The 19,601-nt window shown below is 37.4% G+C and overlaps 1 protein-coding gene across 1 annotated transcript; it reads right to left on the reverse strand.

Annotated features, from left to right (window-relative positions):
• Window positions 1-945: 945 nt before the first annotated feature.
• On the reverse strand, window positions 946-17,808 carry rragca (Ras-related GTP binding Ca). The gene is made up of 7 exons (XM_061717279.1): window positions 17,431-17,808; window positions 12,066-12,269; window positions 10,942-11,141; window positions 7,648-7,762; window positions 6,376-6,518; window positions 5,937-6,085; window positions 946-3,387 (listed from the first exon to the last, which is right to left on the reverse strand). Exons 1-7 carry the CDS (start codon window positions 17,611-17,613, stop codon window positions 3,245-3,247), a joined length of 1,137 nt encoding a protein of 378 aa, XP_061573263.1. The 5' UTR covers window positions 17,614-17,808; the 3' UTR covers window positions 946-3,244.
• Between the last annotated feature and the right edge of the window lie 1,793 nt (window positions 17,809-19,601).

Raw genomic sequence — 19,601 nt, forward strand, 5'->3', positions numbered from 1 at the left:
TAGCGCCTATTTGAGTAAGCATCAAAGCAAGGCAGCTAAGGTTGGAGGAGAGCTTAAGGAACCGCAGGGAAACCATCGGCAGGATTAATGCGGGAGATTTTTATAAGAAATTACTGGCTTAATGAAGTGGATAAAAAAGCTGTCAGTGTTTTATTGCATCTAAATTGTGTGGAAGTGGTGTTTAACTGTCTCGCCTACTCCCCACATAATGGGTCGTGACAGTAGCTGTGAGGCTTATTTAACTTAACTGGTGAATAACTTGCATACCGAAGCCATTCAGAGTTGTTTTTATATGCACTAAAGCAGTGAGGGGATTTCCCCCCCTCCCCCATGCCCTCTTTTTCATTATAATACCATCTGAGCAACAGCCAAATTATATATATATATATATATATATATATATATATATATATATATATATATAGATATATATAAAAATCAGACAACACTGCATGTTGATTTAAATTTTAAAATTATTACAAAGTTTGAGAAAATGAAATAATGAAGGCTCATTTGGATTAATAACATGGAATCTCCATGGTTTTCTTTTTTTTTTAATCTAAAGTAAACCTAAATCCACTTCCTCCTATTGGTATTTAAATTAAAAAAAGCTGTTCTCACTATTGTTTAAGATGCAACTGCTATTTATTGTCCTTTTTAAATCCGCCTGTGTAATTCAGATAGTTGCAGAATTTGATGTATGCTTTAAGTGAACTTGAAAACATTGAGAAAAGAATGACCACGGTTGCAGGGCAGCATCCGCGGTCCTGCAGCGCCATCTAGTGTTCGTTTGCGGTTCTGCATCCGTCCAGGACTCAAGAACAAAGAGCACACATTTCTACTGCTTGTTTCTCATTTGAGATGTTTAATGAAAATGTTGACGTTCAGATCATTGGGTTTTTCATATTTAATTTTCTTACGATTAACAAAAAAGCAAAAACAAAGCAACTTTTTCTGATTTATTTCACACAGTATTACATCACAATACATGAAATCACTCATCCATCACAGTTCTGATGTGAAACAGTAAGGGTGATTAATTTTCAGGTGTCTGATGAAGACCAACTTGATTAAATCTTCGGCCAGTTTGAAGAAGATCCCTGAATTATTTTGCTAAATAAAAGACCAAAAGAAGAGGAAGAAGAATGAAAAAAAAAAACATGGTAATTCTGGTTCCTAAGTAGAGTTATTGGGCCCTGCACTAAAAAGCAGATTCAAAAGAGTATCTGGAGGTCATCAACCATAAGTAATCTTAATGATCGTTATCAGATCGGCATGTAATTGCAGATTTTACGAGCAAACGTTCATGTAAAAGGGACGGTTTCGGCCCTTTCACATTACTATGAAGCATTTCTCACGGGAAGAGCAAAACATCATCTTTAAGGAATATGACAATGTAAATATAATGAATAATACAGACTGAAAGCTACACAGCTGCTGCCGCTAACGCTAGGAATTAAAGCTGGGGGAGAAAGGAAGGAAAACGGGCATTTTGGTGACTACAATACAGTGTTCACATGCTGCACCACCAAAAAGGCAAGGAAATCAGAAGCCAGTGATTTCCATAAAGATAGGTATTTCTGTCCTATGATGTAATGAAAAAGCCAGAAGGGCTTATTTGATCTAACACTTACACACAAATGTCTTCATTTTTTTTTTTGCCCTCTCGTCCCTGCGGTTGGTCAGGATGCAGTTTATCTATTTCTGTTCATCTCTTATCTGGATCTCAACCAGTTTTGGAGCAGGTTAGTTACCCGTGTGAAAGAGCTCAATAAGAAATAAACTCATCTTTGTGGTGTTACCTCACTGAGCCACTGATCTTGCTTTATTGTATAAGTCACCTCACTTTAGATGCAGCTAAAACTCAACCCAGATTTAAAAAAAAAAAAAAAAAAAAAAATATCAAAAGGCATGAACCTCATTTGAGTCACTATTACGTCAATAATGACGTTTGGTCTTTTTCCTCCTTATTTATCTCTTTAATTTTCATTTTCCCCCACTTTGATTACAATGCACAGTTTACGTCTGAAAGCAATACACGTGTGAACACGCAGGTGCACGCATGCCTAGAATGGGTCGTTTCCCTTCTCATGAACCCTAATAAGGACTAAACTAAATAGAAAATGTAGATTCATTTTGGGGCAGGATTGAAACTCAGATGAAATGCATGCAAGTTGGGCATGACAACCCCAGAACGCCTCCACCAGCCCTCTTCCTCCAACCAGAATCTCACTGAACTTTCAACAAAGCATATTTGGAATAACACATTTTTTTCAACAATTTTGTTAATGCTTTTAAAAACACAGTTTCTTCTCCCTATAAATGTTTACAGAGCCAATAAAAAGCTTTATTCTTCAATGGAACATAAAGAAAAGTTACTTTTAATGATTGACAAGAGTTTAATTAGGCTAAGCTGCAGTTATCAACATGAAGGACAAACACTTTCTCTGTAAAGGTCATTCACTTGCAGACAAGGAGCCCAGTCAGGGATCTGGTCAAAACCTTCCACTGAGACACGAACACATGCACGCACGCACACACACAACAAAATTAGCTGGACAGCACAATCCCTTTTCAGTCTGCTCACAAACCTTTGTTTTCCCTTCACAAGTGGAACCAAAAAGCAGGTTTTGGGCAGCATTCAGGTAAGGTGAGGTGAGTGGTGGTGAGAGAAAGCTTGCACCGCAGTCAAGCTTTGTCTACTTAAGGCCATCTGAAAATGTGTGGGTTAGGATGAGCAGTTCACATCCACCATCTTTTTTTCAGCACAGAAGTGGTCTGGCACATCTCTAGACAGGATCCTGATATCACAGTTTGTCCAGCAGAGGTCAGAAGGTGTTTTTTTTTTTTCCTACTCACAATGTTCACAGAGAAGAATAAGCAGCTAATTATCACAGCCTCCGGCTGCTTAAGGAGACCCAAAGAAAGATACTGAACCTTTTTTTTCCTGTCCAGCTGCAGTTGAGCTGTCTTAAGGACAATGTTCTTTACATTCACCTAAAACAGATGCCTGGACTCCCGCTCCGTCTTAACCGGACCCCTCTGTGCTCCAGCGCTGCTCCCACACTTTTGGATGGAGGCCTCTGTCAGTGCTTTAGGTGCTGGGAGCAAGTGGGTTGTGACTGGTGCGCTGGTGAGCCCCAGATTAGTAGTCTCTCCTCTACAAGCTCCCCGACCCTTCTCCAGCTTTCTTTTCCTGAACCCTCCTTTCGTGTCTTTGCTTTTTGTTATCTTGCATCAGTGATTAGACAGTGTTGCGTGGTGTGCCATTCAGTGCAACAGCCTTGTTACAGGGCGAGCCCACCACCGGGCGCTGAGTGGAAACCCCCACCTCAAAAACTTCATGGATAGCCTTCCGGAAACAGTGGAAGTTGTAGTCTATTAATCCTGGAGTGAAGAAAAAAAAAATATACATATATACTTTAATATGGGACAGAAAAAGAGAAAAATCTATCAGGAATTCATCTGTAGGTTAAAATGTAATAAAAAAAAAAAAAAAAATACACAAAAAAAACTTCTACATAAATGACAGAATGCAAAATCATGTCAACAACCAAAAACCAATTTTAAAACTAATTTAAACCCCCATTTTGCAGTGACGGTTTAGACAAGGTTTCCAAAAAACTAAAAGCATTAAAAGAAAAGAAACCTATTAGAATTAAAAAAAAAACGTAATCTAAATATTGAGGGCGTCTCACCAGTTCAAATTATATTTTTCCTCTCACCCACAAAGAAAATACAAAATTCAACAAAAACACACGACCTCAAATGATAGACTTTGCTATTATGTTCACCACTACTTCATCTGAAATGATGGTGCAACTTTGGTGTTTCACCGAGAGTCCGGGACTTAAAGGCTAAAAGGCATGCATGTTCCAGCAGGTCTGAATGTTTTAGCTCCATGTTGTCACGTCATTCAGAACTAGAGAGCATGAAACAAATCACATGAGCAGCTCTTGGATACACTGACAATTTAAGCAAAATATACTACCAAGATACTAGCCTAGAAATCTAGACATACCGCGATCCAATTTAAATTATGCTTTGCAGGTACGTCTAGCAACGTTGCTTTGGAGCACATTACGATGCCCAAAAGTCATGGAGAGCCAATCAAATCACTCCGTCCAATAGAGTCTCTTTGCAAGGTACAAACCGGATTCGGTTGAGGTTGGGAAATTGTGTAAAATGTAAATAAAAGCAAAATACAACAATTTGAAAATCTTTCTCAACCTATATTCAATTGAATACACTACAAAGACAACATATTTAATGTTCAAACTGATAAACTTAATTGTTTTTTGCCAAATAATAATTAACTTAGAATTTCATGGCTGCAACACGTCCAGTAGAAGTTGGGAAAGGTGGCAAAAAATACTGAGAAAGCTGAGAAAAGCTCATCAAACACCTATTTGGAACATCCCACATGTGATCGGGCTAATTGGGAACAGGTGGGTTCAATGATTGGGTATAAAAGGAGCCTCCCCAAACATGCTCAGTCATTCACAAGCAAGGATGGGGCGAGGGTCACCACTTTGTCCACAACTGCGTGAGAAAATAGTTGAACAGTTTAAGAACAACATTTCTCAAGGCAAAATTGCAAGGAATTTAGGGATTTCAACATCTACAGTCCATAATATCATCAAAAGGTTCAGAGAATCTGGTGAAATCACTGCACGTAAGCACCACGGCCGGAAACCAAGACTGAATGACCGTGACCTTTGATCCCTCAGACGGCACTGCCTTAAAAACCCACATGAGTGTGTAAAGGATATCACCAAATGGACTCAGGATAACTTCAGAAAACCACTGTCAGTAAATACAGTTGGTAACTACATCAGTGAGTGCGGGTTAAAACTCTACCATGCAAAGCAAAAGCCGTTTATGAACAACATCCAGAAACGCTGCCGGGTTATCTGGGCCCGAGCTCATGTAAAATGGACTGATGCACAATGGAAAAGTGTTTTGTGGTCTGATGAGTCCACTTTTCTAATAGTTTTTGGAAACACTGGACATCGTGTCCTCCGGACCAAAGAGGAAGCGGACCGTCCGGACTGTTATCAACGCAAAGTTCAAAAGCAGCATCTGTGATGGTTTGGGGGTGCATTAGTTCCCATGGCATGGGTGACTTACATTTCTGTGAAGGAACATAAATGCTGAAAAGTACATACAGATTTTGGAGCAACATATGCTGCAAGCGACGTCTTTTTCATGGACGCTGCTGCTTATTTCAGCAAGACAATGCCAAGCCACATTCTGCACGTGTTACAACAGCGTGGCTTCGAGGTAAAAGAGTCCAGGTTCTCCCCTGGCCCCGCTTCCAGACCTGTCTCCCATTGAAAATGTGTGGCGCATTATGAAGCGTAAAATACGACAGAGAAGACCCCGGACTGTTGAACAACTGAAGCGGTTCATCAAGCAAGAATGGGAAAGAATTCCACATGAGAAGCTAAGAGAATTAGTCTCCTCTCTTCCAAAACATTTATTGAGTGTTATTAAAAGGAAAGGTGATGTAACGAAGTGGTAAACATGCCCTTTCCCAACTTCTACTGCACGTGTTGCAGCCATGAAATTCTAAGTTAATTATTATTTGAAAAATAAAATAAAGTTTATGAGTTTGAGCATTAAATATGTTGTCTTTGTAGTGTATTCAATTGAATATGGGTTGAAAAGGATTGTCAAATCATTGTATTTTGTTTTTATTTATATTTTACACAATTTCCCAACTTCAACCGATTTGTAGATGCATTTCCTGTTTTACTGACAGGTTGTTTAATTTACTCTTCTACATAACCAACTCATTTCCTTGTTCATTGCTGTGTGGTTTTCTTTTCCCAGTATACACAATGTTCTTATACTATCCAGCATCACTAGTTTAAACGTTAAGGTGTTCTTATTCTGACTTCCGACACACTGCAAGCATGTAGGTGCAGTCTTACCTTTGCGCTCGAAGCTTTCCTCTCGTAGGATACAGACGAGGGCCAGGAACTTTGTGACCTCTTTCAGGTACAGCACAGTGGTGTTGTTGAGCTTGATGATGGCCATAGACTCCTTGTCGTAGGCACTGCCACTGCCATCCTCTCGCAGACTAGTGCAGCACAACAAAATTAACAGTTATTTGCTTATAATGTCATTAATTTTGCATTAATCATGTTCTGCTTCAGTAAAAGCCTCCTCTTTCAAGACGCGGATGAACTCCACAGTAAAGCATTAAGACGCTATTGAGGGTTCAAATAAGTATGCATTTAAAATTTATAATGCAAATTTATTCAGGAAACTAATTCAAAATGTACTCTAAAGATATTAATGTTTCCCACTTAATGTAAAGAATCGGGAGCATCAGAGCAAAGATAGCGAAAAACAAAACAACAAGCTCACCCATAGATGCAGGAGACATCAATAACCACGTCGATCATATCGCAGCACAGTTCGTAGGACTGCATGTCTACCGGGGAGCTGTCTGTGGCGATGTAGATCTTACTGACCACGTCAAACAGGAAGGCCTTCTCTATCCCTGAATTCTGACAGTGACAAGAGTAATAAAGAGAAGACAAAAGGGGGAAAAAAAGAATATAAAATCTTTCTTTTGCATTGTGTTTAAACCATTAAGATGCCAAGCAATGGAATTATTAAAATTAAATCATGTTTTGACTAATGACTGCTAAAAAGGTTTCATATAAATTCTCTCACATTTTTTTTCTTTAAAAAATAAAAAATAATAATAATAATAATAAGCGTGATAATTCTAATATTAATTCTCTAATAATTCTCACGAGATATCAATAAACTATAATGACAGCATGAGTGCCAACAGATCACATACAGTCCTGAAAATGTAAGTACACCACCCCGTTTCATTTCTAACATTTCTTATGTGTTTATGTGTCCGCTTTAAAAACCAGCACAGAAAAAAAAATAAAAATAAATCTAAGAGGTTGATTCGTTCTCAGATGAAACACGTGTGTGTCATATAAACTAAGGCAAAATGCAGATGCAGTGTGTGAAAAGTAAACTCTTATCACTTCCATAGGGGTTAGGAGAGTAGGTTGCAGCCAGGTGCTGCGAATCAAACGCAAATTTGCTTGATAAATTGGTTATTAGCAGATGTGAGCACCTCTATTAAAAACAGAAGTTGTTGGTCTAATGCATTCAAGACCCTTTTCAAACAATATGTCCCAAGAAAACCAGAAAATCCACAACAAAATTGTTAAAAAAAATAATTGAACTGTTGCAATGGCCCAGTCAAAGTCCAGACCTCAACCTCACAAGAATGCCAAAGGAGGTTCCACCAGCTGCTGATTGACAAGGGGTGCTTAGTTTTTCAACACACGGCTTCTAAGTGTTGGCATAATTTTCATTGAGTAAACATTGTGTAACATTTCATGTGGTTTTAGTAAACCTGGTTTGAATGTAACTAACTGTTAGATCTGGTAAGGAACAGAACATTGTTGATCCTTTATGTAAAAAATAAATATATAAATGAAATAAAACAAAATAACTAAGGGGATTCAATGATCAAGCTTCAAGACGGTAAATGGTTAAAGTCCACTGGCCACATAGCTTCACGGGTGATGGTGACTCACATTGATGAAAGCTGAAACAACTAAATTATGACATCAATAAAAAAAAAAAATACACAAGGAAACTTACAGAAATAAAAATATTAAGGAGGTTTTCCAAGGTGGGGAGCTGTGGGATGAGCTTCTGCACCACTTTGCTGAAGGCTTCAAAGATGGAGTGGTCATAAATACTTGTCAAGTAAAAGCTGATGGAGAAGAACAAAAAGGAAGTGAATAAATACATGCTTATAAAAGACACTTCCTCAAAATGCATGTGAAACCAGGTATTTAAGGAAAAAAAAAAACTGTCACAAGATCCGATGGCAAACAGACTCACAGTTAAAGTAGAAAATGAAAATGCAATGAAAGCACATCATTCAGCCTTAAATAAGCATAAAAGCTTAAGGGTAAAAGTTTTACAGTCGGCATCAAAAACAGTCTTCATCAGGCTACTGCAAAACAAGGTGTGCTTGATTTATGTACTTGGGTTAGAAAGGCATATAAATAAAAGCTCCATGTCTGATGAAGCAGTGGTTTGAGTAGAGCTGTCTGCGTACGCTTGGCTGAGACTCTGGCTGCGTCCGAAATCCCATACTTCCCCCCTAATGAGTATGCAAAAACAGTATGTGAGATTTTTTAGTGCGTCCGAAACATTAGTACGTACACAATAGTATGCGCTATCCATACTCATTCCAGAGAAATTTATTAGTGTGGATTGATGGACACTAGCTAAGCAGAAACTTCCCACAATGCAATGCAGCAGTGCTTGGTTGCTAAGTGCTGCGCAGATACGTGTATGTCATAAGTATAATATTAAGTATAATAATATTCGTATATAATAATATTATATAATGTAATCTTGTTTGGGCCAGGATAAACGGGAAAGAGCGGAGCGGTGCTGCTACTGCTGCTGTGACAGGAGCTGTTACCATGGTAACAACTCCCCCTCCCAACGGCAGGAAGTGCCGTGTGCGCTCTGAATAGTACGTCCAAATTAATGCATACTACTGATATTTACTCAAAAGTGTGCCAAACTTAAGTATACTTTTTGAGTATATATATATATTTGAGTATATATATATATATATATATATATATATATATATATATATATATATATATATATATATATATATATATATATATATATATATTTAGTATGGCATTTCGGACGCACAGTTTGTCTTGCAGTGAAGTGAAGAAAGCACTCGCCAGCAACAAGGCAGAAAAAAAAAACAACAAAAAAACAACCAACGTTACACCGCACATCCACCCCAGCTCTGCTTGTCCGGAGGTCTAAACAGTCTTGCCCAATATAAAACATACAACAGCGTGAGCCAACACACTCCTGATATCTGCAAAGCAGCCACAGAGCCGACTAGACTCCGCCAGGACGGACTGTTTAATACCCAACACATCCAGACAGTCTACAGCAAATGCTTTAATAGCACGAATATCTCAGATTTCATGACAAACCAAAATTTTAACCATATTTTTAAAAGCAGACCATGGACTTGATTTGTAGGAATGAGGTCAAGGAGCCTGATCCAAACACTGTCCTTTTACATCTTCATTGCAAAAGTTCTGGTATGTAAAGCACAGGTCGCAGTTTCTTCATTAGGAGGACAGAGGGGAATCTCATAGCAACACTCAAGTATGTAGAAAATGTTGCAGAGGCATGTGGCAGAGGCTATAGTATAGAGCTGCATGAGCAGAAAAATACAAAGTAAAGTTAAAGGAGCTTGAGGTTCCTTTTAAGAAATGAGACTCTCTAGCGCCACCCTTAACCACGACGGCCGTCGGGGGTACTGCAGCCAACAGTGAAGCCGGCACGGGAGAACGGGGAGAACGCACATGCAGCGTCATGTGACGTCACATCCGCAGCCCAGCGCGGGAAATTCGGGACCGAATTGCAGCACATTTTGCAGCACACAGCCTGTTCAAGGCAACGGAGAGATACAATAGAGGAATCATTCTTTTGGGTTTGGAACGCTTCATCTGACATTATTACTAGAAAACTTAAAATGTATACGGATTTTTTTCATAAATCTTGCCTCAATCCGGCCTCAAGCTCCTTTAAGTTAAATTAAAACATGTCCAAAAATCTAAACTGTAACTCAATAGATCACCTTAAAAATCTACATCAAATGGGAAAAAAAAAAAGAAAAGTTCTGGCCTGGCCTGCACACTATTTAAACTTGAAAAATGACCGCTGGGATAAACTCAGGATGCACAGTGACGCCTGACAACAATCCAATAAAAAAAAAAAAAGTTACTTTACTGGCTTAGTATGAAACAAAGTACTGTATTTTCTGTATTAAATCTGCTATAATTATATGGTACACATCCACTGGACTGTGATCTCAAATAGAGCTAGTTTTACTCACATTAGAGTGGTCAGTAGGTTTGTTCTGATTCTGATACCAGCATCAAAAATACTCACTGACACTGCTGAAGGTAAGGTTATTAAGATCCGCGAGAAGAGAATCTCTGAATCTCCGTTGCTTTAAAAACCAGCACAGGAATCAACACCTAAGTGCCTTACAAAAAACCTTGTGCTTTCAGCTGGCAGATGAAGAGACAAGCGTCACATGAGTTGCTGGACGGCACTAGCTGTCTAGCATTAGCATGATGTCAGCACTATGGTGTTTCATTAACTTTCTAAAAAACAAAACAAAACACTGAAACCAAATCATTGGCTGCAGGCACACAGGTCCAGAAATCAGATTCACTACTGGAAAGGAAAAAAAAAAAAAAAAAACATAAATCGATGCATCTTTAGTTATGAGCAAAAGAAACTGCTAAACTGTTAAATTAATTTGTTTTAACAGGTACACACATATTTAGAAATGTGTTAAACACTCCTTTTAGTGCAAGAGGGTTTTTGTTGTTTTTTCAAATTGATCATTCTCGTAAACAATATACATAAAAACGTCCTCTGTGTATAATTTATGATGACTTTGAATGTGTAAATCTGATTTAAACAATGTTAACAGATTCATCTAACACGCGTTAGTATTATTTAGATCATATTTAGGTTATGATGTTTATGTAGAACATGAAAAACCTCATAAAAGGATATCCTTGTAAGTTTCTGGTCATGTGTACATTTGCATCCAATTTTTTAATGTGTGCACAGGCTGCAGTTTCTATCTGAAGAGTCCAGGCAGCACATCCAGTTTTCACTAAATTAAGATAAGAGCATGAATTCTGAAAGTGTAACAACGTAGCTATTTGTACAAGATAATCCACAAATGGTCAGAATAAGTCAGAACATGTAAACCACTGGGGTAACTGGAAAACTCTCAGGTATACATAATGTTTTCTACTGGCTTGTATAGATGATAAAATGTTTAAAAAAAAAAAAAAAAAAAAAAAAAAGTACCTGAGATGTAGCTTCTCTAAACTTGCATCTGCCAAATCGTCATTGGCTCTCTGATGGATGTCCCTCTGCGTTTCGATCTTGTGATCGTCTGACAGGCCGTCCACTTTGTGGATGAACACCTCAAAGTTGATCTCTGGATTTACCCTGTAGGCTCGCGACACAGTGAGATGGAGCCGGCCCAGAGCCTCAACATAGTCGTCCTGCCACAGAGAAGAGGACTAGTCCATCAATTTTATATTCTTGAACAGTATTCATTTTTAATTATTAATAACAATAGCAAAAATAATAATACATTATAAAATTAAAGTATGAATGTAACACTTTAAACTAAAAATACTGCTTGGAAAATATATGAGTGTCCTATAATTGTACTAAAAAACAGCCAGAGTAAATATTTCAATAAATCTATGGCTTACATAGATAGAAATAGATAGGAAACAAAATCAAAAATATCTCCAGGATAATTTCCATCAATAAAAAAACATACTTCCATTTAAATGACTTATAGTGGAAACACTCTTGAGAGATGGGCCCAAGGCAGTAATTAGCTACTACTCTTAAAATGAGAAAATGTATATCTGCATTACCTTTCCAAAAGGGAAAGAAGAAAACTGCTTAGCTCTCATATCGCTGTGTGACCAACTACTGAAACAAATTCAATCTGATGCACCTCGAGTACAAATAAACCCTGCAATCAGATCAGCTTTGGCTCATATTGTTGGCAAGATTACTTCTTGAAAGCACTTTGGGTCATGTGGAAACCACTCTGAGAAATGGTGCGGTATGTAATTTATGCAAGCCACTAAGGCTGTTCATCAAAGAGCTCATTGGAGGGTTGAAATGGGATTCTAGCTTACATTAATAGTGTGCAGTGCAGTACACTACAAAAAAAGCTTCCTGTACATGTTTGTTGTTTCACCTTCATGAAAAAGAAAATATGACAGGGATAGTGTTGTATATTGCTGAACAAAAAGCCTGTGCATAACCCAGAAGAAAAAATAAATAAAAAGCTTTTTTCCAGTCGGATTTAATCAGTGCATTGGCGACAAAACAAATGTGACTGTGAAACAATAACTTCCCATACGTATGCCCAAATCAAATTAAGATGAGCTTTTGTTCATCACCTGAGCATCGATGACAAATATCAGAGCCCCAGTTCCTCTGAAGATCATCTCATAGTCAAAGGTGGGGTCAAAGAAATCGACCTGGCCGGGGAAATCCCATATCTGGAAGTTGACGAAAGAGCTGCTGGAGATGTCGTCCTTGTAGATCTTGTTGGTGCTCTCCAAAAACAAGGTTTCATTGGGTGACATTTTGTGGAACACCACCTGAAATCAGAATTGCACTCATTATTTAGTAGAGTGAATGCAGAGGGCTGACTTTAGTTATTATACTGTGGGGAATTTGGAGTTGTAATTAGGGGTGGGCAAAAATATCGATATGGCAATATATCGCGATACTTTTCCAGCTGATTCAATATCGATATTCAAAATTTGAATATCGATTTTTTTTTAATATATATTTTTTATCCCCGATTTTTTCCCCATTATATCACCCAGTGCTCCTACCTAAGTGACACTCCTGGGCATTGCCACTCTCTATTTTATTTCATTTTATAATTTATTTTTTATATAACACAATTGCCTGTCCTTAAAAAATGAAAAATAATGGACAGAGGTTTATTTATTTATGGATTTATATCTATACTGACTGATCACTGTGCCTGTCCTTGGTTTTAGTACCCATCTTTCTGGTGTTTATTATCATTTGCCACATAATTAAAGCAACCTCATACTAAATTTAATGTTAATTTCATATGATGTAAATAATATGAAAAACATATACAAATATGTTGTAACTTTAGCTTGTATAGTTATAATAAAACATTGTTTTGACTCAGTTTGTCCCATGAATTGTCACTATAATCTGATGAACGTGCAACTCGGATTTTAAGATCCATCACTATCATCTGATGTACATATATACAACTTGGATTTTAAGATGTGTAATGCATTTTTTACATTTTTCGGTGAACTATGTAGAATATAATAATCGGGATATCGCATAATCGGGATATCGCAATGTGTATTGTATCGTGGCTCAAGTACCGTGATGCGTATCGTATCGCGAGGTCCTTCCCAATACCCACCCCTAGTTGTAATGCTACTGAAAACAAGATACAATAATAAAATCAAGTTAATTCTGAAAGTTGAATAGATCAAACTTGGCTAACAGCATACATAGTCATCAGAGTAAAGCTTAGTTACTTTTCAGGCTTGCACCTATAAAATAAGCAAATACCTATAGATTTATGTTTGGTGGAGACATTCGTTGTAGAAGAAAATTGGCAGCATTTCAGCTTTTCCATTTTAAATGTCATCAATAGTCAATCTACACGACGATAAGAAAAACTGGGAAAGACAGAAGGGTGAAAACAAATTTCAAAGGTCGCACACCAAAATCAATCTAGGAACACTACACTTACTCAACACTCACTGTAATCACTAGACCATCAGGTGTCCCTAATCAAAACTTCAATGCTGCACTCTGCTGCTTGAATCTACTGCTGTCCTGTATTTGTTAAAAAAAAAAAAAAAAAAATCTGGCTTGAATCACTTTCCGACATTGCTTGTGTATGTTTCTTCCTTTTGAGATTCCAAGGAAATAATGTTATATGATTTTAACATTTTTTGTAAGTATATAACCTCTAAGAGGCTGATTTTAAAACATGTTTTAGTTTTATAATGCTTTTTAAAAGAGCAGCTTAGGTCTTAATAGGGTAATCTAACCCCAAACCGGAGTCTCATGTGTTCAACAGAACTAACAATATATTGAAACTGGTTTATTTACATCATGCTGAATTTTGCCAAGTGTCAATCATTGAATATGTTTATTTGCATGGAACAGAATATCACACCAGTGTGCAATATTTTGTCTTGATTATGACAGCATAAAGACATCATCCAGACGTCACATGTTGAACAAGAGGGAAAAGGGCAAAAGAGTGCAGACTCACTCATCTGATGCAGCACATCTCTCTGCTCAGCATTTTTCAGCCACACGCTTTAAAGACAGATAGTATGGCAGCAGCTTTTAATTGTACTTTAGTTAAGTATTAATCTTAAATGTTCTTCAAATGAGCGCTTTAACACACAGAAAATTAGTAGTACTAAGTTAAAGTGTGCTTGCTCCACTGCTGCCATTTTGAATCAATGTGAGCCACAGAGACTGGTGAACCAGCAAAAAGCTGTATCACATGTTTCTCAGTCAGAACTGAAGGTAACAGAGGAACATTAATCCCAAACCTGACGGTGTGTGGATTATAGCAAACATGGTGCAAGTGTGGCTGTACTTCAGAACAGAAAAAATGTGGCTCTTTCGGTTTGTTCAGGTTTTTGTCAGCCCATGCGCAGCCTTAAAATCATCTTTCTCTTTCATTTTAACATTAATAATAAAATATCAGAGGGCATTTCATCAATTATTAAACCACTGCATTGGCAAGTGACAACATTAAGAATTGAATAATTGTTAAAAAAGCAAACCCTTCTATATGGAAAGGCAATGGATCACGCAAAATAGGATCACTACATGTTAGAGTTTTTTTCTTTTTTGTTAATTTTTTATTGTTCTTTCACTAAATTACGGTAAGTTAAATCATATCCCTACAAAGGCAAGGTGATGAAAGTCTCCAAAAACTACAATATAATTAGGATAAAAGGGATTGAACCCATACTTTTTAATATTTTCTTTAAGCCAATTTACATATAATCAGCTGTACTTTGCTCTAAAGTTTTCAGGAACTTAATTTGATGGGGTATTTGTATTGCAACCTGGTTAATCCAAATCTGGTAAAATATTGCAATGGCATCCTTACAAACACCAGGAAACTGGACCACATTACACCGGTCATGAATTTGCTACACTGGCTTCCAGTGAGTCAAAGGATAGCGTTTAAAATCTTACTGCTGGTCTACAAAGCACTGAATGGTCTTGGACCAAAATACATGCTTGATCTGTTAGTTCCTATGAAGCTCCCAGATCCCTGAGGTTAATCTGGATCTGGTTTGTTGTGGTTCCCAAGAACCAGAACCAAGCAAGGTGAGGCAGCGTTCAGTTATTCTGCTCCTCCAAAACCAACAGACTGAAAAACAGCTTTATCCCCAAAGCCATAATTGCCCTGAACAATATGTGAATGTCTTCGTTACTGTTTTTTTACCGTGCAATACTTTTTCCCGGCCTATATGTGTAATATTCCACCACATGCGAAGTTATGTTATTATCTGTAGATAGGATCTCAGGTCTTGATTTCACTATTCAAAATGCACCTTAACCTTTTTATATTATTTATATTTCTTATCTGTTTGCACTGTCTTGCACTGGAGAGGTGATGCCGCTTTTAATCTCACTGTACCCATGTATAATGACAATAAAAGTATTCTATTCTATTCCTCACCGGTGGAACAAACTTCCTGTAGACCTGAGGTCTGCTCCAACTGTCAGCTCCTTTAAATCAGGGCTAAAAACATTACTGTTTACTGATGCGTACTATTAAATTAAATACTTACCTGCTGTACTCTACTGCCCTTACTTTTTAACAACTTGTGCTTTTTATTATCTTACCTCTTTTCTTACCATTTTATTTCATTTATTTGGTATTTAAGCATACTCTTAAATTAAATACTTTCTGAAAACCGCGAATGAGATGTGTACCTGTGGTACTCTACTGCCCTTAGTTTTCAGCAACTTGTGCTTTTTATTATTCTACCTTCTTTTCTCATAATTTTATTTCATTTTATTTACTGTTTAATTATGTCTCGCCGCTTTTAATATTGATGTAAAGCACTTTGAATTACCTTTGAACCGTTGAACTGTGCTACACAAATAAACTTGCCTTGCCTTAATCCAATCATGGCTTTAAAAAACAAGGATGCAAGTGTTGCACTGATTTAAAAACAGAAACGAAATGAAAGTGTGGGTCCACTTTGCTGTGGTGTTAAAGTCACAGATGTGCTCTCACACAGCTGGACGGAACTAGTATCTCTGGCTATTAGACATGTTGTTAACCACACAGTCACATGCTATACGTCCTCTGTTCCTTTTGGTTAATCATTACCAGACGCAGCTAACCTTTTTCTAACCATGATATCTACATCTTCTGTTATTGATCACAGTCGTTCCTCTTGTGTTGTCTTTACAAAAACCCAAACTGACCACGGTTGAATTGGTTTGATATTGGATATTGGATAGTCGACATTCAAAGACATCCATTTAACTTGTGATACATACCACTGATTTTGGTCATATTGCTTGTGATGTGTTCATGGTCATCTAGACTATATATCACAAGAGAGTAATTATTATAAAATCATATTATGGGCTGATTTAATGAGGTTTAATGATGATTTAATGAGGTTTAATGAATTCAACACCAAATGAATTCAACACCCATAAAACTTGTGATACATAACACCGATTGTTTTCAAACCACTTGTGATGTGTTCATGGTCATCTCACTATATATCACAAGAGAGTAATTATTATAAAATCATACTATGGGCTGATTAATGTGGTTTAATGAATTCAACACCCATAATAAACAATTGGTGTTATGTATCACAAGTTTTATGGGTGTTGAATTCATTAAATCATCATTAAATCATCCCATAATATGATTTTATAATAATTACTCTCTTGTGATATATAGTCTAGATGACCATGAACACATCACAAGTGGTTTGACCAAAATCAGTGGTATGTATCACAAGTTAAATGGATGTCTTTGAATGTCGAATGTCGAATATCCAATATCCAATATCAAACCAATTCAACCGCCGTCCCAAACTGCTGATTGTCAACCGCGGTTGAATTGGTTTGATATTGGATATTATGAATTCAACACCCATAAAACTTGTGATACATACCACTGATTTTGGTCAAACCACTTGTGATGTGTTCATGGTCATCTAGACTATATATCACAAAACAGTAATTATTAAAAAATCATATATATGGGCATATATATGGGCTGATTTAAAAATCATATATATGGGCTGATTTAAAAATCATATACCGGTATATGGGCATATATATGGGCTGATTTAAAAATCATATATATGGGCTGATTTAATGTGGTTTAATGAATTCAACACCCATAACACTTGTGATACATAACACTGAAAGTTTTATGGGTGTTGAATTCATTAAACCACATTAAATCAGCCCATATATATGCCCATATATATGATTTTTTAATAATTACTGTTTTGTGATATATAGTCTAGATGACCATGAACACATCACAAGTGGTTTGACCAAAAGCAGTGGTATGCATCACAAGTTTCATGGGTGTTGAATTCATAATATCCAATATCAAACCAATTCAACCGTGGTTGTTATCTTTACAAAAACCCAAACTGCTGATTGTCAACAATCATCCCTCCTCCCTCGCTAGCTGTTTAGGCTAACGTCCCATTTCACTCGTTTCTTTACCTTCTGTATCGACGATTTTCCACTCCGCCGGAGCCCCATGAGCAGGATCCGGGGCTTGCTGTCGGACGGGGTCGGGCTGTCCTCGATGTCGGCCTCCTCCTCGCCGTAGCCGAAGTCTTTGGGGAAGGAGTCGGCCACCCCGTAGCTGTCAGCCAGCTGTTCCACCTCGTACTGAATCGACATTTTGACCTAACGGCGTGCGCTTCCTTCCCCCCCACAATCCCCCTCCTTTTAGCTGTCACTTACCGAACCAGGGCTGGTGCCGGACGATGGATACGCGCATAAACTAACGTCTCGGGGTTGAAATAGTTGGTCAATATTGCCCAAAGCTACGAGGAAACACGGAGCGTGATCCCTCACGTTTCCTTAGGATTTCCTCTCGCTTGAAGAAAAAAAAAAAAAACTCGCCCTTTGGCCCCGCCCCCTCGGTTCCTATTGGCTAGCTGTGTGACGTCGTGAAAGATGATTGGCTGAGCGAGCTGTCAATCTATTGAGGTTTGTCGCTGTCACCTGACTATTATTCAGTCTCAGTCGAAGGAGAATTGGAAGTTTAAACAGTTTAAAAACACCTTCGTTTTGGACACATTCTTACATTTCTTTAGCTGTAAAAAATTTTCTTTAAGCCGATTTACATATAATCAGCTGTACTTTGCTCTAACGTTTTCAGAAACTTTATTTCAGAATCAGAATCAGGTTTATTATTGGTCAAGTCAGTTAAAACAAGACAGGGAATTGACTCCTGTTATTTTCGCTCACTGTGTACAGTATATAGACAAATGACAGCTCTTATTAACACATGTACAATTAAAAAATATATATTTGATGGGGTATGTGTACTTTATTTTCCTTGAAACCCTCCTCCTACCTGGTTAATCTAATCATAGCTTAAAAACAACAAGGATGCAAGTGTTGCACTGATTTAAAACAGAAACGAAATTAAAATGTGTGTCCACTTTGCTGTGATGTGAAAGTCACAGTAAGAGTGCTCTTATTATTATTATATGTGCCACATAAAAAAAACTCGCCCTTTGGCCCCGCCCCCTCGGTTCCTATTGGCTAGCTGTGTTACATCGTGAAAGACGATTGGCTGAGCGACCTGTCAATCTATTGAGGTTTGTCGCTGTCACCTGACTATTATTCAGACTCAATCGAAGGAGAACTGGAAGTTTTCACAACAGTTTAAAAACATATCTGATTCTGTAAATAAAAAAGCTGTTAAAACTTATTACCATTGTAAGCTATATAAGATATTTGTTTAATTTTTTTTTCTTTGTCAATGACTAATTCCCCTGGCGTATTTGTGACTGTATAATTGTGTAGTTTATGTTGTATACACATATGTCTGATGTTGCTCTCAATTCTGTGTATACTTATGTATTTTGCTTCAATAAAGTTGAGAAAAAAAACAGTTTAAAAACACCTTCGTTTTGGGCACATTCTTATATTTCTTTAGCTGTAAAAAAAAATGTCTTTAAGCCGATTTACATATAATCAGCTGTACTTTGCTCTAACGCTTTCAGAAACTTTATTTCAGAATCAGAAATCAGGTTTATTGGCCAAGTCAGGTCAAACAAGACAGGCAATTGACTCCGGTCATTTTCGCTCACTGTACAGTATATAGACAAATGACAGCTCTTATTAACACATGTACAATTTAATTTTTTTTTGATGGGGTATGTGTACTTTATTTCCTTGAAACCCTCCTCCTACCTAGGTAATCTAATCATGGCTTAAAAACAACAAGGATGCAAGTGTTGCACTGATTAAAAACAGAAACGAAATTAAAATGTGTGTCCACTTTGTTGTGCTCTTCTGTACCACACAAAAAAACTCGCCCCTTGGCCCCGCCCCCTCGGTTCCTATTGGCTATCTGTGTTACATCGTGAAAGACGATTGGCTGAGCGACCTGTCAATCTATTGAGGTTTGTCGCTGTCACCTGACTATTATTCAGACTTGTTTTGTGACCTAACAGTCGAATGAGAATGGGAAGTTTAGCAGTTTAGAAAAACGCCTTAGTTTTGGACACATTCTTACATTTCTGTAGCTGTAAAAAGTTTAAATTGAATAAGGGTTGTTGAACAGAAAGCAGTGAGAAGGCAGTTATCACGTTATTCTGTTACTAGCAGTACTCGAGTTGTAAAAAAAAAAATCAGGGGGGATGTTGGATTTG

The sequence above is a fragment of the Cololabis saira genome, chromosome 3 (genome assembly GCF_033807715.1).
Source record: "Cololabis saira isolate AMF1-May2022 chromosome 3, fColSai1.1, whole genome shotgun sequence".
Lineage (NCBI taxonomy): Eukaryota > Metazoa > Chordata > Actinopteri > Beloniformes > Belonidae > Cololabis > Cololabis saira.

Coding starts and splice junctions, on each gene's coding strand:
- rragca (XM_061717279.1), bottom strand. CDS start 17,613: ATGTCGATTCAGTACGAGGTGGAACAGCTGGCTGACAGCTACGGGGTG. Junction 6,519..7,647: donor TCCTTAATATTTTTATTTCT/GTAAGTTTCCTT, acceptor TGTCACTGTCAG/AATTCAGGGATAGAGAAGGC. Junction 3,388..5,936: donor GGAAAGCTTCGAGCGCAAAG/GTAAGACTGCAC, acceptor TCTTCACTCCAG/GATTAATAGACTACAACTTC.